The sequence below is a fragment of the Salmo trutta genome, chromosome 20, assembly GCF_901001165.1.
Source record: "Salmo trutta chromosome 20, fSalTru1.1, whole genome shotgun sequence".
In the NCBI taxonomy this organism is placed as follows: domain Eukaryota; kingdom Metazoa; phylum Chordata; class Actinopteri; order Salmoniformes; family Salmonidae; genus Salmo; species Salmo trutta.
Window position 1 is genome coordinate 26,045,292 of NC_042976.1, and position 25,060 is coordinate 26,070,351.

Below are 25,060 nucleotides of genomic sequence, written 5' to 3' on the forward strand. Positions count from 1 at the left end.
AAGTCTCTAATCTAAAAGGTACTATATGTTGGCCCACATGACCCAGGTTGACCCAAGTTAACACCAGAGAGGAAGAGGCGAAGCGAGAGGGGTCCACGAAAATAAGACCATAAAGTGAGGAATATTTGTATGGAGGTCAGTGAGTGTCCAATTTGGTCAGCAAAAAAATGTAATTGCTAATTTGATGCTTATTTGATCGAATAGAAGTTTCGTAATGTTTAGGTTGTTACGAATGCACTGATATAAGTGGATGCACGTGGTATTTGGCAACTTTGAAAAAAAACGACTTCATATCGGAGTTGTGCCTGTTGTTCACACGCGTATCTGCCCACTCATTGGCTAGAATGCTCCCACCTGATTGCGAAACCATCTTGTCAATATAATAGATGATCTTTGACACAACCTCTGTGTAGTTCTCAGGTCAGGAGTCAGGTACAGCCTACTAGATGGATTTTGAAGTCAACTGATTCTGCCTGCTTGTCTGTTTCTAGCACCTCTGCAGAGGTGCTAAACTAGGTGGGGAAGTAGTACAAGCAGGAATGGTTGGTTTAGTAATCCGATTTTTTTGTGAGGGAGCTTGATGGAGTTATTAGTAGTTATAACTAGAGGGGTTAAGAAAAACTCATGGCCCTCGTTATCTAGAACATACCGCATTAGAATTCACTGCTAGTATAAGAGCATGTTCTTTGGAAACGCAAACTCTAAAGTTCGACCCTTGAAGCTATGTTGTTGATGCGTTGGAGTCTGTTAAGTTAAACCGGCCTCAGAAGTCACATTTTGGAGAGGAGAGGCTCTAACAATCTGCAATAAATGTGAGTGATCTACTGTCCCTGACACTGTGAGCCCTTGGAGAGGACAGAATGTGCCAGAGTCATTGCAGGGCTTCTGACAAGGTCCCTGTGCAGCTTTATGTTACCACCTGGGCCTAAACCCCGGTCTCTTGCACGTCATAAGACTGTGTTGGCCAGCTGGGCTAAAGCCTACATTAGCTTGGGGACTGGAGAGCTAACGGAAGTTGTCAGGTCTCTGGCAATGTTTCTCATCATGCAAGAGTGGCTACCCCACCCATACAGACACACTTATTAACAACATCCTCTGATTGGCACCATTGTTGAATTCCAAGGCAATATAATGAGCTGTTGAACTCTCCACCCTGTAACGATACACTGAGGCACTGAGCATCTGTGCGGTTGTATTTTGACAGCAACTCTCGCCTGTCTACACTCTTTCCACTGTGGGTTTGTGGATTCTTATGGGGGACGTTGCTCGTAGTGCAGGTGCAGCCAACACGCCCGGTTCCTCTCTGTTTTCCTTGGAGAGAGTGAATTTGCTTTTTGTTTTGATTGGGTCCAGTTAAGAGGATGGTGGTGGGGCTTCGGGGTGGGGAGCTGCTCAGTGAGGTGTCTTGGCTGGCTCACGGCCCTCTCTGATGAAGTCACAGTTGATACTATCTGGCTCTCTTACAAATCCCAGTCAAAACAGCCATTAACAGTTTTTTCCCTCGTTTTGCACTCTTCACCCACGCGGAATAACATGTTACCTCCCTGCACAGAAATCCGGATAAATCTCCCAGCTATTGTTTGTCTGACACACATACTGGTGTTGTTACACTGTTACAATGAGAAGCAGGCATGAGTCACCCACTACTTAATGTGCTGTGGGACCCAGCATATGATGTTAATTTAGGGGAGAGATAATATGACAATATGTGTCATATTATATCATTCTAAATATGTTAAGACTAATGATATTTATTATTGCAGTCATTGAGTATAAACTGGACTAGTTATCACTTTTACATTTACATTTTAGTCATTTAGCAGACGATCTTATCCAGAGCGACTTACAGTAGTGAATAAATACATATCATACATTTCATTTTCATTTCATGCATTTTTTTTTTTTGTACTGGCCCCCGTGGGAATCAAACCCACAACCCTGGCATTACACACACCATGCTCTACCAACTGAGCCACAGGAAAGGCTTTTACAATCATACTGTTGTCAAAAAAGGAGACCAAGTTAAATGCCATAGAGGCGATTCTTACAGGCTGGTCAATTTAGGTCTTAAAACAAAAATGTAGGGCAATACCATATTATTAATAGATAAACTTGTCATTTTCTGAAGGGGTTTTGAGATCTTTGTGTCCAAATACCACAAAATTACAGGCCTTGGAAAAATGTGTCGGGACACCAAATCCCCAGGAGTTGAATCTGAGGTGGACACAAGGCTTCGCGAGGCAGAGATGGTTATGGGCAGATGAGAGCGGTAGACACCTGTCAGAAAGAGAGAAGAAGAGAGGGAGGGGAAGACAGGACTAGCCACATAGTCTCAGAAGAGCAGCCAAGCAGTGATGGAAATCTGAGTTGATCCAACGTTTCTGGAACGCTCAGTGACAGTGATGTCTCTGTACTCAGTGGGGTACATTCTTGGCACCTGGCCTCTGCTGTGTTCTGAACAGGTCCCCGGAAACCCTGTCTGATCTTGCTGTGTTCTGAACAGGTCCCCGGAAACCCTGTCTGATCTTGCTGTGTTCTGAACAGGTCCCCGGAAACCCTGTCTGATCTTGCTGTGTTCTGAACAGGTCTCCGGAAACCCTGTCTGATCTTGCTGTGTTCTGAACAGGTCCCCGGAAACCCATCTGATCTTGCTGTGTTCTGAACAGGTCCCCGGAAACCCTGTCTGATCTTGCTGTGTTCTGAACAGATCTCCGGAAACCCTGTCTGATCTTGCTGTGTTCTGAACAGGTCCCCGGAAACCCTGTCTGATCTTGCTGTGTTCTGAACAGGTCCCCGGAAACCCTGTCTGATCTTGCTGTGTTCTGAACAGGTCTCCGGAAACCCTGTCTGATCTTGCTGCGTTCTGAACAGGTCCCCGGAAACCCATCTGATCTTGCTGTGTTCTGAACAGGTCCCCGGAAACCCTGTCTGATCTTGCTGTGTTCTGAACAGATCTCCGGAAACCCTGTCTGATCTTGCTGTGTTCTGAACAGGTCCCCGGAAACCCTGTCTGATCTTGCTGTGTTCTGAACAGGTCTCCGGAAACCCTGTCTGATCTTGCTGTGTTCTGAACAGGTCCCCGGAAACCCATCTGATCTTGCTGTGTTCTGAACAGGTCCCCGGAAACCCATCTGATCTTGCTGTGTTCTGAACATGTCCTGGAAACTTCAAAGACTTGTGTGCTCACATACCCCTGGACCCTGTCCGTCTGCGCGCACACACACACACACACACAAATCTTTATAACACTATTCATGGTTAGTCGTTCCAAGAGCACAAGACAACCCTAACTTTTGACACCGCCTCCTTCCTCTTCCTGTGTTCACCTGTGTGTGTGATTTATAACTCAGAATGGACGGTTCTTCCAATTACCTACTAAACCTTTTATGACCTGCACCTTTATGACCTGCACTGTGCACACACTTATGTAACTTCAAGACCATAACAAAGACCTAACCAGTTTCCAGGGAACCCTGTGACCACTAGATGCAGACAATGGGTCTTGCGAGGGAGAGATGGAACGGAGGGGTGTGTGTGTGTGTGTCAGATATGTGATGGAGGTGAGTGTGTCCAGACTCCACAGGAGTGGGTGGCTATTATTATGCTGACCTTTGAACCCTAACTCAGGGGGAACTCTTGAGTTACACAAGGTTCTGTGTTTACTGTACATTTGTGTCAAGGCATCCACTTACAGGTGTAGGATCTTCATTTGATCACTTTTAGTGTATTCAAGGTTTAAAAAGCTTCTAAAGTTTGTAATTTCCACTTTACAATTTTAGACTTGATTTGCCCCAACAAAAAAATTTACCAACCTATACAAAAATGTAAATGAATTATAATCCACACAAGAATGAACATTTCCTGTTGCTGCATGATTATTTTCCTGCAGGGAGAAACTGGTCAAATTAAGATCCTAAATCTGTAGCTACAGTACAATATAATGATAACAGTGCTGCACAGCCTCCAATAATCCTTTACTTCTGACAGAGAGGAATCTGCACTCCAACCTTTCGTACAGTTCAGGATGGAAAGGGATCTACAGAAGAACAGTGTTGTTGTGACTAAACAGTCATTTGTTACTAAACAGAGTCATTTGTTACAATGTACAGACCAGTCCATATTGTAAAGGATTATTCTGTTCTAGGAATGGCAACGAGATGTCTTTATTAAAGTACCTCAAAGACTCTATGACTCATGTCCTTCCCTCCTTAGCACCTGTAACGATGTGCGCTGAGAGTCGAGAAGCAAGTTCAGGGAGTGAATGTTGTAATAAAATAAAAAGGAACACAATATAAAAGAAGAACCTCGAACAACGCACAGACATGAAACAGAAACAATAACGCCTGGGGAAGGAACCAAAGGGAGTGACATATATAGGGCAGGTAATCAAGGAAGTGATGGAGTCCAGGTGAGTCTGACGATGCGCAGGTACGCGTAACGATGGTGACATGGTGACCTAGAGGCTGAAGAGGGAGCACACGTGACAGTACCAAATACATTTTCTAATATATATATATATATATATATATATATATATATATATATATATACACACACATACACACACACACACACACACACACACACACACACACACACACACACACACACACACACACACACACACACACACACACAGTCTGAAGTTTACATACACTTAGGTTGGAGTCATTAAAACTCGTTTTCAACCACGCCACAAATTTCTTGTTAACAAACTATAGTTTTGGCAAGTCGGTTTGGACATCTACTTTGTGCATGACACAATTAATTTTTCCAACAATTGTTTACAGACAGAATATTTCACTTATAATTCACTGTATCACAATTCCAGTAGGTCAGAAGTTTACATACACTAAGTTGACTGTGCCTTTAAACAGCTTGGAAAATTCCAGAAAATTATGTCATGGCTTTAGAAGCTTCTGATAGGCTAATTGACATAATTTGAGTCAATTGGAGGTGTACCTGTGGATATATTTCAAGGCCTATCTTCAAACTCAGTGCCTCTTCGCTTGACATCATGAGAAAATTAAAAGAAATCAGCCAAAACCTCTGAAAAAATATTGTAGACCTCCACAAGTCTGGTTCATTTTTGGGAGCAATTTCCAAACACCTGAAGGTACCACGTTCATCTGTACAAACAATAGTACGCAAGTATTAACACCATGGGACCACGCAGCCATCATACCGCTCAGGAAGGAGACGCGTTCTGTCTCTTAGAGATGAACATACATACATTGGTGCGAAAAGTGCAAATCAATCCCAGAACAACAGCAAAAGGACCTCGAAGATGCTGGAGGAAACGGATACAAAAGTATCTATATCCACAGTAAAACGAGTCCGATATCGACATAACCTGAAAGACCGCTCAGCAAGGAAGAAGCCATTGCTCCAAAACCGTCATAAAAAAGCCAGACTACGGTTTGCAACTGCACATGGGGACAACGATTGTACTTTTTGGAGAAATGTCCTCTGGTCTGATGAAACAAAAATATAATTATTTGGCCATAATGACCATCGTTCTGTTTGGAGGAACTTCACAAAATAGATGGCATCATGAGGGAGGAAAATGATGTGGATATATTGAAGCAACATCTCAAGACATCAGTCAGGAAGTTAAAGCTTGGTCGCAAATGGGTCTTCCAAATGGACAATGACCCCAAGCATACTTCCAAAGTTGTGGCAAAATGGCTTAAGGACAACAAAGTCAAGGTATTGGAGTGGCCATCACAAAGCCCTGACCTCAATCCTATAGAAAATGTGTGGGCAGAACTGAAAAAGCGTGTGCGATCAAGGAGGCCTACAAACCTGACTCAATTACACCAGCTCTGTCAGGAGGAATGGGCCAAAATTCACCCAACTTATTGTGGGAAGCTTGTGGAAGGCTACCTGAAACATTTAACCCAAGTTAAACAATTTAAAGGCAATGCTACCAAATACTAACCAGTGCTCCTGCACATCGGCTAACCGGGCTATCTGCATTGTGTCCCGCCACCCACCAACCCCTCTTTCACGCTACTGCTACTCTCTGTTCATCATATATGCAGTCACTTTAACATTTTTACATTTACATTTTAGTCATTTAGCAGATGCTCTTTTCCAGAGCAACTTACAGTAGTGAATGCATACATTTCATACATTTTTTTTTCCTGTGCTGGCCCCCCGTGGGAATCGAACCCACAACCCTGGCGTTGCAAACACCATGCTCTACCAACTGAGCTACAGGGAAGGCTACATGTACATACTACCTCAATCAGCCTGACTAACCGGTGTCTGTATGTAGCCTCGCCACTTTTATAGCCTCGCTACTGTATATAGCCTGTATTTTTACTGTTGTTTTATTTCTTTACTTATCTATTGTTCACCTAATACCTTTTTGCACTATTGGTTAGAGCCTGTAAGTAAGCATTTCACTGTAAGGTCTACACCTGTTGTATTCGGCGCACGTGACAAACTTTGAATTGAATGTAAACTTCTGACCCACTGGGAATTTGATGAAAGAAATAAAAGCTGAAATAAATCAATCATTCACTCTACTATTATTCTGACATTTCACATTCTTAAAATAAAGTGGTGATCCTAACTGACCAAAAACAGGGAATTTTTACTAGGATTAAATGTCAGGAATTGTGAAAAACTTTAAATGTATTTGGCTGAGGTGTATGTAAACTTCCGACTTCAACTGTAAATCAATCTTCCCTATTCCATTCTGATTCTCATGTATGAATATGTTTAACCTATATTTCCTTCCACTTGTACCTACCCATGAGCCCTCATCTCACCACTCCCCTGCCGTTACTACCTCTACTAACCTCTCTCCACGTTTCTATTTTCGTCAACCCTGTCCTCACACATCTCCTTCTACCCTTGTCACCTAACCCCTTTTTCCATACCTTTGCCCGTCTTCCCCTTTCTCACCCCTTTACTCCGGTCTCTCCCCTCCCTCCCTCCCTCTCTCTGAGTGACGGTTGATTGATGTGTTTGTCAGCATCTCTCTCAGAACAAAGACAATGTCATCACTGAGAGACACTTTAGATGAATGACTGAGTGTGTCGAAGCCACTTCTTTTCCACTGCTCCCACTAATAACCCTTCTGAGTCTGACAACACATTCCACACGATCCATCATTGAGTTATGTCTCAATTAGAACAAGGGGAAAGCGGAGGCAACATAACACACATTTCTCAGGGGGGAAAGGAGGAGTCTGTCAAAATGAGAAGAGTGCAACAGTGTAGAGATGCTGAACACAGAGGAAGAACGCTCAGAATGTTAGAGATTATAAATGTGAAATGTTTTGTATTAGTATTATAGCTTAGACCTACCTGAACGTGGGTGACAAGGTGGAATGACAAGGTAAAATGACGGTAAGGAATAATATACAGAGTGGATGCATTGATCTTAATAATTAGGAAACAATTTTATTTCAGCATTTCAACAATACAAAATATTTTATCTATAAACAAAACTTGACATTCGCTTACTGGCTATTTACTGTGGGTTACTAGCTATTTACTGTAGGTTACTAGCGGAACACAGGAGTGGTGGTTGCTGATAATGGACCTCTGTATGCCTATGTAGATATTCCATAAAAAAAAAAAATAATCATCTGCCGTTTCCAGCTACAATAGTCATTTACAACATTAACAATGTCTACACTGTATTTCTGATCAATTTGATGTTATTTTAATGGATCATTTATTATAATTTATTTTATTTTAAACAAGGACATTTCTAAGTGACCCCAAACTTTTGAACGGTAGTGTGTATATATGTATATATATATAATATTGAATATACCGTATGAATATATATATATATGTTATTAACCAAATAGGGGTATATTCTGTATACCCACCCCTACCTTGTCACAACACAACTGATTGGCTCAAATGCATTAAGAAGGAAAGAAATGAACTTTTAACAAGGCACACCTGTTAATTGAAATGCATTCCAGGTGACTACCTCATGAAGCTGGTTGAGAGAATGCCAAGAGTGTGCAAATCTGTCATCAAGGAAAGGGTGGCTACTTTGAAGAATGTGAAATATAAAATACATTTTGATATATTTAACACTTTTTTGGTTACTACATGATTCCATAGTTTTGATGTCTTGTCTATTATTCTACAATGTAGAAAATACTAAAAAATTAAAAAACACCTTTGAATGAGTAGGTGTGTCCAAACTTTTGACTGGTACTGTATATCACTTGCACTTCTAGAGGCCCTAAAGGCTTCTAAACTTGCAGTGACTACAGGGCAAAACAGACCAAAGAACATGGCAAATACTAAACCATTAAAGGTTTAAGATTTGCTGCCACTCCAATCTGTCCCCTACTGTATGCACATTCAATTGTTGAGGCACTACTACCACATACTGTATCAGTTAAATTGGTACCTCACTCTCACTAACCGGTGGAACAAATGCAGCCTCTTACAAGGCACACCTCATAATATGTTAATGAAAACAACAATACCATGAACCCACTACAGGGAAGGGTACAGTATTCTGTGTGGTGGAATTACAGTACCATTGGAAATATAGCACTTTTTAACAGGAATGTACTTTTAAACCAAGTTTCTTAGGAATTGTATAGTATCAATTAATCAGTTACGCCTAAAACCACCAAGATTGCATTTCGATTTAGGGCAATTAATCATTAATATAGTACTTTACTGTTAGTTTTGTATAATACTGTAAAAACAACAAGATGCTTTACAGTGTAGGTCCAGCATCATCAGACCGCCGCATGTCGTTCACCCTGTCTGGCACACGGACCGTTATGCCCTCCAGATCTCTGGATAGGCAGACCTGACAACCCAGACGAGACCTGCAGGACCGCAGACAGCAGGTACAGGGACAAGGCCATTACACACACTTTATTAACAGGGAACCATGTTGTCAAATATATTCCCTTCCCACTAGCACCTTGGTTTGGCTCTTTTGTGGTTAAGGCCCAGGCTGGTCTCATGCACTTTGTGACAAAATCATTTATAAAATAAAAATCTACAAAAATCTAATTTGATGCTACAGACAGTTAAATCAAACACCAAGTCTTAAAAGTCTGTGGTGGAGGGGTTAATAATTAAAAAAATATCACACTAGCATAGAAGCGCACATACACTATGTTCACATTCACATGTGAATAGAACTTACGTAACATGTTATGTTATCATTCCAAATGTGTGAGTTACTGTGTAAACTGTTTGTCTTAAACTGGGATGGGAGCCATGTGGGAGAAGCACATCCTCATTAGTAGAGAAACCCACAGTCAGTATCTGGTATTGATGTGTTCCAGAGAATCATGTTAGATATGTGAAAGGTCAGCCAGGGGAAAACTCTGGTCTTGACCAGGTTAAAATGTTATAGACAAACAAGAGTCTCAACTACAAGGTGGCTGAGAGCATCACGTTGCTGAGACAGAGCACATGTGAGGGAGAAAACACACATTTGATATGCATTATAATCGTACTGATTTGATTTGTCACCTGAGAGGAATTAGTACCCTTTTCATACCTAACTAATTATATTCTAATGTGAAGTGAATTGGAAAGAAACAATTCTCTTAAATTAATCAAACTGTGGTTATCTTTAATCTGCTCATCTCACCCGGCAACTGAACCTCTTGATCTCTATTGGCTGGAAGCCTACCTGAAAGAATATGATTTATCAGCAGGTTAAGCCGTGGGCCAGGCTCAACATGTTCATAGGTGTTCTATGTGTGAGTGTGTGTAGGAGAGAGTACATACTATATTATGTGTATGCATCAGCAAGCGTGTCACTCATTTGTCTGTGAGGCCTTTAATAGGCCAGAATCATCTTCCCGCCAATGTGTGTTTTGGAATGTGTATGACTCACGTATCAGTGAGGCCAAAGGCCAGGTCCAGCATGTCATTCTCCTCATCAGTGATGGGCCCCAGCTGGTTGTACACCTTCTGATCCAGGATCACATGACAGGTGGAACAGGCCAGGGTCCCCTCACACGCACCTGGGGAACACACATTTAAAATCAAACTGTTAAGGGATGATGTATATCAAGATCTATCAGTAGAGAACAGCCCAGTCCTAGTGGGGAATGACTTCACTGACTTTCCGTTCATTTGATTGAAACCACAGGATGTATACATCGCATTACCTTTAACCTGCAGAGAGAGAGATATGTAAGGCCTAACACATAAAGGGGGACCATTCCAGCTGAGGATGTCAGGGGGTGTGGTTGGAGATAAAAAATAAATAAATGATGGGATATGTAAGGATGATGTTCTGAAGGAACTGGATTAATGTGTACTCTAATGCGAGGAGAGAGGAAGAGGTGAGAGGTTGTGAGAAAGCTTTACACCAGCCCAACCCACGGACCTGCCCAGAAACACTACAAAAATCAGTTCAGCCTATCAAAAGCACATTCCATTCAGGACTGACTTCCTTCTGCGAGAGGCGGGTTCACGTGTTTGTAGCTCAGTTGGTAGAGCGCTTGTAACGCGAGGGTAGTGGGTTCGAGTCCTGGGGCAACCCATACATAAAATGAGGGGGCGCTAACAACGGAAAAAAAGCCCATTGGCTTTTACCAGAACGCTAACACAATTTGCACAGGTAATAGCCAAATCACATAGATGCTGTTAGCTAAATGCTAACGAGCGAAAACTAACCAACTAATTGCAAAGACGGGCAAATCCAGCTCAAGTTATACAAGCATAGCTAGTAGCTACCCAATGTAATTTTCGGTGAGTGTGGATACTTACAAGCGAAAGTGAACGAGAGAAATTGTGCAAATGAACAAAGTTGCGATTCATGGTTTTCTGAAGGAAGAGCGGCATGTGTACACAGAGCAGATGGGAGAAGAACGGAGGAGGGAAAAAAACAGTAGTAGAAAGCACAGGGAAAAAATGTCAGCTGTACAGAACTCATCCAGAACTCTGACATCTGGCAGGAATATATATACACTGCTCAAAAAATAAAGGGAACACTTAAACAACACATCCTAGATCTGAATGAAAGAAATAATCTTATTAAATACTTTTTTCTTTACATAGTTGAATGTGCTGACAACAAAATCACACAAAAATAATCAATGGAAATCCAATTTCTCAACCCATGGAGGTCTGGATTTGGAGTCACACTCAAAATTAAAGTGGAAAACCACACTACAGGCTGATCCAACTTCAATGTAATGTCCTTAAAACAAGTCAAAATGAGGCTCAGTAGTGTGTGTGGCCTCCACGTGCCTGTATGACCTCCCTACAACGCCTGGGCATGCTCCTGATGAGGTGGTGGATGGTCTCCTGAGGGATCTCCTCCCAGACCTGGACTAAAGCATCCACCAACTCCTGGACAGTCTGTGGTGCAATGTGGCGTTGGTGGATGGAGCGAGACATGATGTCCCAGATGTGCTCAATTGGATTCAGGTCTGGGGAACGGGCGGGCCAGTCCATAGCATCAATGCCTTCCTCTTGCAGGAACTGCTGACACACTCCAGCCACATGAGGTCTAGCATTGTCTTGCATTAGGAGGAACCCAGGGCCAACCGCACCAGCATATGGTCTCACAAGGGGTCTGAGGATCTCATCTCGGTACCTAATGGCAGTCAGGCTACCTCTGGCGAGCACATGGAGGGCTGTGCGGCCCCCCAAAGAAATGCCACCCCACACCATGACTGACCCACCGCCAAACCGGTCATGCTGGAGGATGTTGCAGGCAGCAGAACGTTCTCCACGGCGTCTCCCGACTCTGTCACATCTGTCACGTGCTCAGTGTGAACCTGCTTTCATCTGTGAAGAGCACAGGGTGCCAGTGGCGAATTTGCCAATCTTGGTGTTCTCTGGCAAATGCCAAACGTCCTGCACGGTGTTGGGCTGTAAGCACAACCCCCACCTGTGGACGTCGGGCCCTTACCACCCTCATGGAGTCTGTTTCTGACCGTTTGAGCAGACACATGCACATTTGTGGCCTGCTGGAGGTCATTTTGCAGGGCTCTGGCAATGCTTCTCCTGCTCCTCCTTGCACAAAGGCGGGGGTAGCGGTCCTGCTGCTGGGTTGTTGCCCTCCTACGGCCTCCTCCACGTCTCCTGATGTACTGGCCTGTCTCCTGGTAGCGCCTCCATGCTCTGGACACTACGCTGACAGACACAGCAAACCTTGCCACAGCTCGCATTGATGTGCCATCCTGGATGAGCTGCACTACCTGAGCCACTTGTGTGGGTTGTAGACTCCGTCTCATGCTACCACTAGAGTGAAAGCACCGCCAGCATTCAAAAGTGACCAAAACATCAGCCAGGAAGCATAGGAACTGAGAAGTGGTCTGTGGTCTCCACCTGCAGAACCACTCCTTTATTGGGGGTGTCTTGCTTATTGACTATAATTTCCACCTGCTGTCTATTCCATTTGCACAACAGCATGTGAAATTTATTGTCAATCAGTGTTGCTTCCTAAGTGGACAGTTTGATTTCACAGAAGTGTGATTGACTTGTAGTTACATTGTGTTGTTTAAGTGTTCCCTTAATTTTTTTGAGCAGTATATATTTATTTAACCTTTATTTAACTAGGCAAGTCAGTTAATAACAAATTCTTATTTACAATGACGGCCTACCACGGCCAAACCCTCCCCTAACCCGGACGACGTTGGGCCAATTGTGTGCCACCCTTTGGGACTTCCGATCACGACCGGTTGTGATACAGCCCGGGATCAAACCAGGGGTTGTAGTGACACCTTAGACCACTGCGCCACTCAGTAACTTCATCACCTCATGTGCTTTGCACAATAAAGACTCACCAATAGATAGATATAGAACGCTATGGACTCACCAGCTCCTGCTTTCTCCCGTTATGCTATTTACAAACAAACACGTGACTGGCTCAACTGGGAAATACGGTAAGGTGAAATGAAGAACGCAATCTGCTTCATCTCCTAACGTATTGCACAAGTTGACTGCTGGTATTTACTTAAAATGTAGCTACAAATCTGAACATTACTTGAAAAAATTCAAATAAATAGTTTTGACGGTATTGAAAAACCATCCCATGGCTTTTTCCCCAATACCCCGGGTATACGGTATAACGCCCAAGACTAGAGACTAGAAATAGACGAGCCACCTCCAGTGGCCTTCGTTTACTGCTCTCTCCCCCTCTCTCTAGACAGGGGGATGAGGAGTCCTGACATCTGCAGGGGAGGACAGAACCCCAGACAGGTTTTCCCCCTCTTTCTCTTTCTACCATGGCGCTCTTTCAGGGATCCAGATTGTATCATGTCAATGCCTAAATAGGACAGATGTGCAGGAGAAATGAGCTGGACACAGAGACATAGGGAAAGATAGAAAGCCTTGCAAACATCAAAGGTGATGTTGCTGACGCATATTGTATTCACCCCCTCTCTTTCCCTCCCTCCCTCGGTTCTCTCACTCTGTCTGGATAGAATTCTTGATGCTGGGGATCATCCATATAAAGCCATGGAAACATTTAGTAGAAGTGCCAGAGGTAACTGGGCAGCATGTTAAAGTGCCACTCTTGGTGAGAGAGTGACAGTCTAACTACACGCCCTAATATGGAAATAATGCCATGTCATCCTCTGGCTTCTTCATCAGCTTCTTGTAGGAAATGTATATTGGATCTTATCAAATAAACACAGCATCAGAAATATGGACCCACATTGACAATTGCCAGGATGCGAACAGTATCCATAAGCCTGCAGACTACTTCACCATGGCACACCTAGGACTGGCACAATTACCGTTTAACCTCTCTGGGGTATGTGGGACGATTTCGTCCCACCTACGTAACAGCTACTGAAATTCCAGTGGCGCGATTTTTGAATCGTTAGAAATACTATTACTTCAATTTCTCAAACATATGACTATTTTACAGCTATTTAAAGACAAGAATCTCGTTAATCTAACCCCACTGTCCGATTTCAAAAAGGTTTTACAACGAAAGCAGAACATTAGATTATGTCAGCAGAGTGCCCAGCCAGAAAAAATCAGACAGCCATTTTTCAAGCTAGCATATCATGTCACATAAACCCAAACCACAGCTAAATGCAGCACTAACCTTTGATGATCTTCATCAGATGACACACCTAGGACATTGTGTTATACAATACATGCATGTCTGTTCAATCAAGTTCATATTTATATCAAAAAACAGCTTTTTGCATTAGCATGTGACGTTCAGAAAAAGCATAACCCCCGCAAACTTCCGTTGAATTTACTAACAGTTTGCTAAATTACTCACGATAAACGTTCACAAAAAGCATAACAATTATTTTAAGAATTATAGATACATTACTCCTCTATGCACTCGATATGTCCGATTTTAAAATAGCTTTTCGGATGAAGCACATTTTGCAATAATCTAAGTACATAGCCCGGCATTACAGGGCTAGCTATTTAGATACCCACCCAGGTCAGCCTCCACCAAAATCACATTTCCTATAAGAAAAATGTTCTTACCTTGCTTGTTCTTCATCAGAATACACTGCCAGGACTTCTACTTCAATAACAAATGTTGGTTTGGTCCCAAATAATCCATCGTTATATCCAAACAGCGACGTTTTGTTCGTGAGTTCTAGAATGCTTCTTCACGGTCCCGCGCATGGCGCATTGGCGTGTCAAAAATGTCTAAATATTCCATTACCGTACTTCGAAGCATGTCAACCGCTGTTTAAAACCAATTTTCATGCCATTTAACTCGTAGATTAGTGATAATATTCCGACCGGGAGTATGCATTGAGCCTAAACAGCCGAATAAAATTTCTCCTCAGGAGCGACTCATGCACGCGCCTCATTCAAAGGTCCTCGGAGCAGCCACTTACAAAAGGTGATAATGTGTTTCAGCCTGAGACTCCCTCGTAAACCTTCAGTTATTTCCCGGGCTCTGAGAGCCTATCGGAGCCCTGGGAATTGTCACGTTACAGCTAAGATCCTTACTTTTCAATAAAAAGATGTAAGACGCACGACTCCTTGTCAGACAGGGTACTTCCTGCTTGAAACCTTGTCAGGTTTTTGCCTGCCATAGGAGTTCTGTTATACTCACAGACACCATTCAAACAGTTTTAGAAAATTCAGAGTGTTTTCTATCCAAACCTGAACAATAATATGCATATTCTAGCTTCTGAGTTGGTGTAGGAGGCAGTTAAAAATGGGAACATATTTTTTCCAAAATTCTCAATACTGCCCCCTAGCCCAGACAGGATAACAGTGTATGGATGAAGACCGTCATAACAATTTATTTTTTGTTCAACAAACTGACTGAAGATGTAATGGCCGGGCATTCGTGTGGTTGAGTCTGTTTCTGCGGTAACATGGACTCTTAACAACGTGATGAAACTTTGTTGCTCCTTGTGGAAACAAGGAAGGTGTTGTAGCAAACAAGTCTTCAGTTGCCTATGCAACAGCAGCACCACATAGAAATAGAATGAATAGAACAGGCTTGGAACCTCTAACCCTGGCAATTTGACTGGTAAACTCATGAGTACACTCGCAATGGCTGCCTGGTATTGTGATGCAATAATTTCCATGGTAATGTGTACTGAACAAAAATATAAATACGTAACATGTAACAATTTCAACGATTTTACTGAGTTACAGTTTATATAAGAAAATCAGTCAATTTAAATAAATTCAATAGGCCCTAATCTATGGATTTCACATGACTGGGAATATAGATATGCATCTGTTGGTCACAGATACCTTAAAAAAAAGGTAGGCGTTTTGCCTCATGCAGTGCGACACATCTCTTTCGCATAGAGTTGATCAGGCTGTTGATTGTGGCCTCCTCTTCAATGGCTGTGTGAAGTTTCTGGATATTGGCGGGAACTGGAACACGCTGTCTTACATGTTGATCCAGAGCATCCCAAATGTGCTCAGCGGGTGACATGTCTGGTGAGTATGCAGGCCATGGAAGAACTGGGACATTTTCAGCTTCCAGGAACTGTGTACAGATCCTTGCGACATGGGACCATGCATTATCATGCTGGAACATGAGGTGATGAATGGCAAGACAATGGGCCACAGGATCTCATCACGTCTCTCTCTGTGCATTCAAACTGCCATCGATAAAATGCAATTGTGTTTGTTCTCCGTATCTTATGCCTGCCCATACCATATCTCCACCGCCACCACGAGGCACTCTGTTCACAACGTTGACATCAGCAAACCGCTCACCCACATGACGCCATACACGTGGTCTGCGGTTGAGAGGCCAGTTGGAAGTACTGCCAAATTCTCTAAAACAATGTTGGAGGCGGCTTATGGTAGAGAAATGAACATTAATTCTCTGGCAACAGCTCTGGTGGACATTTCTGCAGTAAGCATGCCAATTGCACACTCCCTCAAAACTTAAGACATCTGTGTCATTGTGTTGTGTGACAAAACTGTGGCCTTTTATTGTCCCCAGCACAAGGTGCACCTGTGTAATGATAATTCTGTTTAATCAGCTTTTTAATATGCCACACCTTTCAGGTGGATGGATTATCTTGGCAAAGGAGAAATACTAATAGGGATAAACAAATTTGTGCACAAAATTTGAGAGAAATAAGCATTTTGTGCGTATGGAACATTTCGGGGATCTTTTATGTCAGCTCATGAAACATGGGACCAAAACTTTACATTTTGCATTTATATTGTTGTTCAGTGTAGAATGTTCATTCAAATTATGCAGATTTGGCTCATGCAATGGAATATTTGGTAATGTCAGTTGAGTTGAATCAATAAATAACAGCACATATTAATGGGTACACTTCCTGCTTTGCTCCTCGCAATGGCCGCCAGTCCACCCATTATGCTATCACTGACTTGAATTGGGACGCCAGTTCTCTTCATTCTATTTCTATGACAGCATAATGTGCGTAAAAAAATTATAATTACACTGTCATTTGGCGGGCCAATTATGTCATCCAAAATTCCCTGACCATCACAGCCCTAGGTACACCACACTTACCAAAACCTTCAATATCTAGGTTTTGTTCAACCACCAGGTCTAGAAGACTGTTGCCCTTGGCACTCGAAGTGGTGCTCTTCCGCCCATCGCGGTTGATGAAATAGACTGTCACCTTCTCCTCTGACCTAGAGTAGGATAGAGAAAGTGAATGGAGACAGAATGAGAGAGAGAGAGAGAGAACCAGGGTTCTTTTCAGGTGAGCCAAGAATAACATAATACAAAACCATCACAGGATAAAAACATTTTGGATTGCCTTTGAACCCAACTAAAAATGAGTTTGCATGACGTATGTTAGCATTGCCAGGATATTTTGTTACCTTTGAAGTCTCAAAAGGTAATAAAGTATGCAGGTAATGCACTGGCATAACGTAGTTTCACTGGAACCCGACAGTCACTCAAAGTATAGACTACCAATCGCTGTCAAAGATCCTGAAATTTTGACGTTTATGCAGCTGCATGCCTATTGAATTGATGATAGGCTTTCTGTGGTGCCAGGGCAATGGATAAATGTTTATTGGTAGGCCTATTTGGTCGTCATTTTCTCATGTTAAGCCTAGCAGTTCACAAAGCTATACACTGTGTCGCAATGCTGCCATTTTTAGACTGTTGGCTGGCGGCAATAATGTAATTACTTTTTCAGTAAATCGAGTTGGAAATTCAAACATTTCAGATTGTAAAAATAAAATGTTCGATGCAACAGCATACTAATCAGCTACCAATAGATTTTTTGGAATATACAACTGTCCTTTATAGGCTACCTGAACCTGCATGACATGAGCCGTCCTCTCACTCTCTCCCAGTTTGGATAGAAAGTTGTTGTGCGTAAAACCAGTCTATTAATGCCAAATAATACAGTCAGTCCACCCTCAAAACACTAGCTTACTGTATTTAGCTGCTATTTATAAACTGTTTATAAAAATTACACATCAAATAGCCTAACAATGACAAAAAGTGTAGTCGGCTTGAGGATAAATTCAGCCACTATTTATTGTTGAACTTACAGCCTACACAAATGGCCTGCAATATTCAAGGTAACTTTAATTAAATCAAATTAAATCCAACTTGAGAGACTCCCCTGAAGTCCTCATTTTTTGTGTGTAAATGTTTTCACCATGGCCTGAATGTCCAGGTTGCTGGACCGACTGTTTTCTATACCAAGTATTGCCAACCCAGACAGTCTTTCCTGAGACATTGTGTATTACACTCAGTGGCCAGTTTATTAGGTATTAGGCTCACGGAAATGGTTCGCTCCTACAGACAGTCACGTGGCCATGGCTTGCTATATAAAGCAGGCAAACAGGCATCCAGTTTCTGTTCGATTGAACATTAGGTTGGGCAAAACGAGTGACCTAAGTGACTTTGAATGTGGTATGATCGTCGGTGCCAGGCGCACCGGTTCCAGTATCTCAGAAATGGATGGCCTCCTGGGATTTTCACACACGACAGTGTCTAGGGTTTACCAAGAATGGTACACAAAGAAAAAATATCCAGTCAGCAGCAGTCATGTGGGTGAAAACAGCTAGTTGATGAGAGGTTGAAGGAGAAAGGCAATAATTGTGCAAGCTAACAGGCGGGCCACAAACAGGCAAATAACGGCGCAGTACAACAGTGGTGTGCAGAGCAGAATCTCGGTCCTTGTCACAGATGGGCTATTGGAGCTGAAGACCACACCGGGTTCCACTTCTATCAGCTAAAAACAAAAATAAGCGGCTCCACATGATCACCAACACTGGAAAATTGAGGAGTGGAAAAACATTGCCTGGTCCGATGAATCCCGGTTCCTGTTGAATCATGCTGATGGCTGAGTCAGGATTTGGTGTAAGCAGCACGAGTCCATGTCTGGTGTCAACGGTGCAGGCTGGTGGTGTTGTTAGTTTTACATTTTTTGAAAGGGGCATGCTTATTTAAGATGGTGAGTAAATTACTTTTAAAGAACGACCAGGCATCCTCAACTGACGGGATGAGGTCAATATCTTTCCAGGATGCCTGGGCCAGGTCGATTAGAAAGGCCTGCTCGCAGAAGTGTTTTAGGGAGCGTTTGACAGTGATGAGGGGTGGTCGTTTGACCGCGGACCCATAGCGGATGCAGGCAATGATCGCTGAGATCCTGATTGAAAACAGCAGAGGTGTATTTGGAGGGCAAGTTGGTCTATGAGGGTGCCCATGTTTACAGATTTAGGGTTGTACCTGGTGGTTTCCTTGACCATTTGTGTGAGATTGAGGGCATCTAGCTTAGATTGTCTTACTGCTAGGGTGTTAAGCATATCCCAGTTTAGGTCACCGAACGATGAGACAGCATATAGGGTGGTCAGAGACCTATCCTTCAACGTGATCAAGACAAAGGAGATGATCGTGGACTACAGGAAAAGTAGGTCCAAGCACACCCCCATTCTCATCGATGGGGCTGTAGTGGAGCAGGTTGAGAGCTTGTCCACGTCACCAACGAACTATCATGGTCCAAACACACTAAGACAGTCGTGAACAGGGCACTACAACGCCTATTCCCCCTCGGGAGATTGAAAAGATGTGGCATGGGTCCTCAAAAAGTTCTACAGCTGCACCATCGCAACTGCTCGGCCTCCAACCGCAAGGCACTACAGAGGGTAGTGTGTACGCCACAGTACATCACTGGGACCAAGCTTCCTGCCATCCAGGACCTCTCTACAGTACCATGCAGGGTGTCAGAGGAAGGCCCTAAAAAGTCTCCAGCCACCCTAGTCATATACTGTTCTCTCTGCTACCACACGACAAGCGGTACCGGAGCGCACAGTCTAGGTCCAAAAGGCTTCTTAACAGCTTCTACCCCCAAGCCATAAAGACTCCTGAACAGCTAATCAAATGGCTACACGGACTATTTGCATTGACTCCCCCCCACCATTTTTACGCTGCTGCTATTCTCGGTTTATTATCACTTTACCTCTACCTACATGTACATATTACCTCAATTACCTTGACTAACCTGTGCCACTGCAAATTTACTCTGTACTGGTACCCCCTGCATATAGCCTCGTTACAGTTATTTTATTGTTGCTCTTTAATTATATAAAAAAAATATTAAAAACATTTATTTACCGTAAATTCCGGACTATAAGCCGGAACTTTTTTCCAACGCTTTGAACCTCGCGGCTTAAACAATGACGCGGCTAATATATGGATATTTCCCGCTTTCAAATTTGTGGGTCCTGACAGCGTGGAGCATTGTCAAAAAATCCACTATCATCAACGGGTTTCGAAAGGCTGGACTGCTGCGTGTTGAAGAGGGCTCAGCGGGGGATTTGCCTCCGGATGAAAGTGACGAGAGCGACAATGAAAACGATCCAATATCGGATGAAGCAATTCTGAGGCTATTCAACTCCGACACCGAAGGAGATGACTTCAGTGGTTTCAGTGCACAGGAGGAGGAAGATAGTGACCAATGACTTTCTTGGTAGGCTACTGTTTACTGCTAATTTATTTATTTTTGTTACAAGCCGTGTTTCGTTAAAGCCTATTTATTTTTGTTTCAAGCCGTGTTTCGTTAAAGCCTAATTATTTTTGTTACAAGCCGTGTTTCGTTAAAGCCCATTTATTTTTTTTACAAGCCGTGTTTCGTTAAAGCCTGTGTAAAGTTAATTTGTTTCAATGTACCGGTAGGCACCTGCGGCTTATAGACATGTGCGGCTTATTTATGTTCAAAATAATATTTTTTTTTAAATTCAGTGGGTGCGGCTTATATTCAGGTGCGCTCAATAGTCCGGAAATTACGGAATTTCTTACAAGAGTTTATTTTAGTAAATACATTCTTAACACTTATTTTTCTTAAAACTACACTGTTGGTTAATGGCTTGTAATGTAAGCATTTCACTGTAAAGTCTACACCTGTTGTATTCGGCGCATGTGACAAATACAATTTGATTTGATGCATGCCAATATACACTGAGTGTACAAACATTAAGAACACCTTCCTAATATTGAGTTGCACCCCCTCATGGACTCTACAAGGTGTCGAATGTGTTCCACAGGGATGCTGGCCCATGTTAACACCAATGCTTCCGACAGTGTGTCAAGTTGGCTCGATATCCTTTGGGTGGTGGACCATTCTTGATACACACAGGAAACTAATCAGGATGAAAAACCCTGCAGTGTTTTTGACACAAACAGGTGCACCTGGCACCTACTCCATACCCCATTCAAAAGGTACTTAAATATTTTGTCTTGTGTCTTGCCCATTCACCCTCTGAATGGTACAAATACACAATCCATGTCTCAATAGTCTCAAGGCTTAAAAATAATTTTTTAACCGGACTCCTCCCCTTCGTCTACACTGATTGAAGTGGATTTAACAGGTGACATCAATGAGGGATCATAGCTTTCACCTGGTCAGTCTGTCATGGAAAGAGCAGGTGTTCATAATATTTTGTACACATAGTGTATACCAGAAATAAGGGACTGTTGATATTGCAACCACAGAACTCAAACGCCAGTTCACCGGTATGAACAAAATCTATTGTTTTGTTCAAGCCCTCAAGAACTGTCCGCTAAAGATGATCTGTTTGAATCTGTCCAGCATCCAGACTACCTGTACCCAGAGCTTCCTATACAGTTAATCTTGTTTCGTAATGTGTTGAGGCTGGCCATTAAGGAGAATGAGAGGCTCAATTAAAGATGTTGTGGAATTTGTATTTGAAGCACCCTTCTGCCAAGTTTCCCTGATGTTGCTACAACAATCAAGTTGTTTTTACCGTCCCTGTAACTGTCACTTCTGCAGAGAGATCATTTTCTAAACTAAAACCTTGAACTCATAAAGACCTACCTAAGAAGCATTAGGGTCTCGGTCTGATATGGGCTTTTGAACACCTGAGTAAACTCCACTCACTGCACGGGCGCCATCAAGGCATTTGTTCACCGATACCCTTTTAAACATCAGTAGGGCCTCCCGAGTGGTCTAAAAAAGGCACTGCATTGCAGCGCTAGCTGTGCCACTACAGATTCTGGGTTCGAGTTCAGGCTCTGTCACAGCCGGCCGCGACCGGGAGACCCATGGGGCGCGGCAAACATTAATCGAAGATAGCGTAGCAGTCGGAAGTGTGTTTTGTCTTGTCTCGTAAATATAGTTTTTTTCCCGTATATATTTAAATGTACTTTCCATCTACTGTTGATGATCAGTTACTTGAGAAGGAGACCAAGTCAAGACGCCGGACAGGGTGGATTCAATTATCGTAAGGCATCTTTATTAAGATACAAAGATATTTGGCATAGCGTGCACGGACTCGTTCTGTCACCTCTTAAGGAGACAGCAGAAAAAAGCCCCGAGAACATATTGTGTTTACATTTTATACAGTGTAACAATAATGTAATGACGTAGGTTGAGTCTGGTAGATTCGCTCTCCTGACTGGTCGATGAGTGTTGAGGGCGGTCCCGTCCCCGACTAATGTCGACTTCTCATTGGCTCTTGACAGTGTTCTTTGTTCTTGAAACCCAGCCCTCAGGGATGTGTGTGTGTGTGTGTGTGTGTGTGTCACGAGTCTACTCAGCCTACACCACTTCTAGCTTATCTTCATGTGTGTACCCGAGAGTCAGACACCCAAGGACAGTGCCTGTTTTTATGCTACAGTTAGGACAGTTTCTGCTACCAGCCCCTCCCGAACACCTGTCCTTTAGCGGCCCCACAACCAGGCATTGTGTGTGTGTGTGTGGGTAGTTAGGACTAACTGTTCTGCAAGATGTTAGCTTGGTATAATGATTGTGTAAGGTTACTGGCAGTGTTTAGGCAATATCGCATTAGTATTAAGAGACATAAAGAATATATTTATTACAAATCCCCCTCTTCACGTCTCCAAAGAGACGTGACAACTTCCGTCTACTCCTAACATGTGCTGGGTTGACTACCAGTCACCCAGGAACTTAAAACCTTCACACCCGGAAGAATACCATTACACGAACTGATTACACAAGGCTGGAGTAAAACACAAATTTGTCGAAGACAAATTTTGTGAGTCCCCCTCTTCACGTCTCACAAGAGACGTGACAATGTATAAGCAAAAGTCATAGTTATAGATGAAATTTGTCGAAAGACAAATTTTAAGTCCCCCTCTTCACGTCTCACAAGAGACGTGACACATCTAGTCTTGAAATATGTAAGTGGGTTCTGCTTCCTCAACAGTAAACCAATGATCATTGCCCAGAGCTGGATTCAGTGTCCTCTGGGGTCACTTCCATCAAAGGCATCATTCCGGTTGCCCATCTGCTCCGTTATCAATCTCTCCAGAATCCTGGAAATGAGACCTCTCGCACACGGGACCAAACAACAACCACACAACACAAACACTCATACCGGTGAAAGCAGCCCATAATACAGTTCTTACAACACTTTTCCATTTACCAAACATGGGCTGTGTTATCAGGAATGTACGTACAGCAATGAACCTAATCATTCTACCCACACCATCCTCCTTTGCCAATAACATATCGAGAGTCAGTCTATTTTACCAGGTCATGAGGGGGGTGGCGGATAATTGGTCAGAGAACCTCTTTACTGCATCCCTGTTTTCATTCATGAATCTCTGTTGATTATAAAATATGTCATTAATCCCATCCACATTTTTATTTGTTGTCAACCACCAAAATAATGTAGGGTTAAAAACTTCACATATTTGATTCATAGCTTTGTATTCATCTGGAACTTTCCTGAGGATTCCAATAGCATCCATCTAGACAAAGCTACTCCCATCCTGGTCAAAACTCCTCCTGTCCCTACTTTAGCCTCCTATAACTGGCCTCTGATGACTAACTCGAACTGGACCAATAACCCCAGGGCGCAAGCTAACCACCCTTCGTGGTAATTTCTGTCGCATGCGTCCTTTTCTGGTACTAGCCCACCCTTCATCAGTTATAGGTGCTGTGAGGTTAAACATTTTCTATTCATCTTTCAAACCTAAGTCAGTCACATTCACGATTACTTTCAGCCATTAAAGTCATCTAAGTTCTCGGTGCCATTCTTGTATCTATAACACTGGTGCTCATCAGGAATTTAGGTGAACCCGAGGTGGGTTGGCTGAGTACTTCAATCTGGCCAACCCCAATTCCTGTACAGTTGTCTGCTTCCCCAGGAAATTGTTTAATGTTTACCTTAAATTCTACATCTTGATCTTCTTTGATTCCTTATTCTGCATGTCACTCATCAGTGTATTATATAGTTTATCTTCTACTTCTTCTCAATGACAACGGTATCGTATGATTAGTGCCAGAAGGTGGTGGATCTGAATGTATCAGTCAGATTAGACTATGATGCAGCTCAGAGTCTCTACTCTTCCCAAAAACCGCCAACCCTCTCCTGGCCTTAGTCTCTCTGCTAGGTATCACCCCATACTCACACCTCTAGGAGCACACACAGTGATGAACGGTCGGGATAGGAAATCTTCGTTAAGGAGGTAACCCCCGGACCCTGTTGGTATCGGTTCTTCTCCTAACTCTGTGTGTGATCAACAGTGTTCATATGTGTACACACCTCCTTGCAGTGGGTAACGTGGACCCAAGTGACTCTCTCAACTTTTCTAATGGCAAAGGCAGTGGTTTAACAGAACCTGGTATGGGCCTTCCCAATGGTGTTGCTTCCAGTTTTTTCTCCTCAGGGACTGGATCCACACCCAGTCTCCTGGTTGGATTGAGTGAATCACCTTCTCCTGTAATTCACCTGTTGGACACAAATTCTTGGACATACGGGTTTGGTTAACAAACAGTCTTCTCATGTGCTCTGCTAGTATATCTTTAATTTCTATGTCTACCTGTTCTGGCATCTCTAACTCTGGCCTTCTATAGGCTCTACCTGATTAGCTAAACTGTCATCCATCATTTAAAGAGATAGATCCTAGTAAACCAACTCTAGGGATAATGTCTTGACCTAATATTCTAGCTACCATAATCATGTCCACCAAGTAAGTTGGGAACGCTTCTACCCATTTGCTATACTTATCTGTTATTGTTAAACACCCCTTCTTCCCCTCAATCCGGAATAGTTCAATAAGTCAATTTCCAAATGTTTGGAATGGATATTCTACAAAAAATGTTTTTTGTTTAAATAATTATCCTAACCTGTTCTATCACCTGCTCTACCATACTCCCCCTATTTATACATGGCTCAAGCCATGTATCAATATTGCT

At 42.8% G+C, this 25,060-nt stretch overlaps 1 protein-coding gene across 3 annotated transcripts in view; it reads right to left on the reverse strand.

Annotated features, from left to right (window-relative positions):
- Window positions 1-8,143: 8,143 nt before the first annotated feature.
- Window positions 8,144-25,060, reverse strand: part of LOC115155780 (adrenodoxin) — a 29,187-nt gene continuing 12,270 nt past the window's right edge. The window contains exons 2-5 of one of the 3 annotated variants that reach the window (XM_029702725.1): window positions 16,921-17,045; window positions 9,853-9,982; window positions 9,604-9,641; window positions 8,737-8,824 (exon numbers count right to left, since the gene is read on the reverse strand). In XM_029702725.1, coding sequence (XP_029558585.1) covers window positions 8,775-8,824; window positions 9,604-9,641; window positions 9,853-9,982; window positions 16,921-17,045 — 343 coding nt within the window. In that variant the 3' untranslated portion in view covers window positions 8,737-8,774. Of the gene's footprint in view, window positions 8,825-9,603; window positions 9,646-9,852; window positions 9,983-16,920; window positions 17,046-25,060 lie in introns of all 3 variants that reach the window. The other 2 variants (XM_029702726.1, XM_029702724.1) reach the window with 2 other exon arrangements.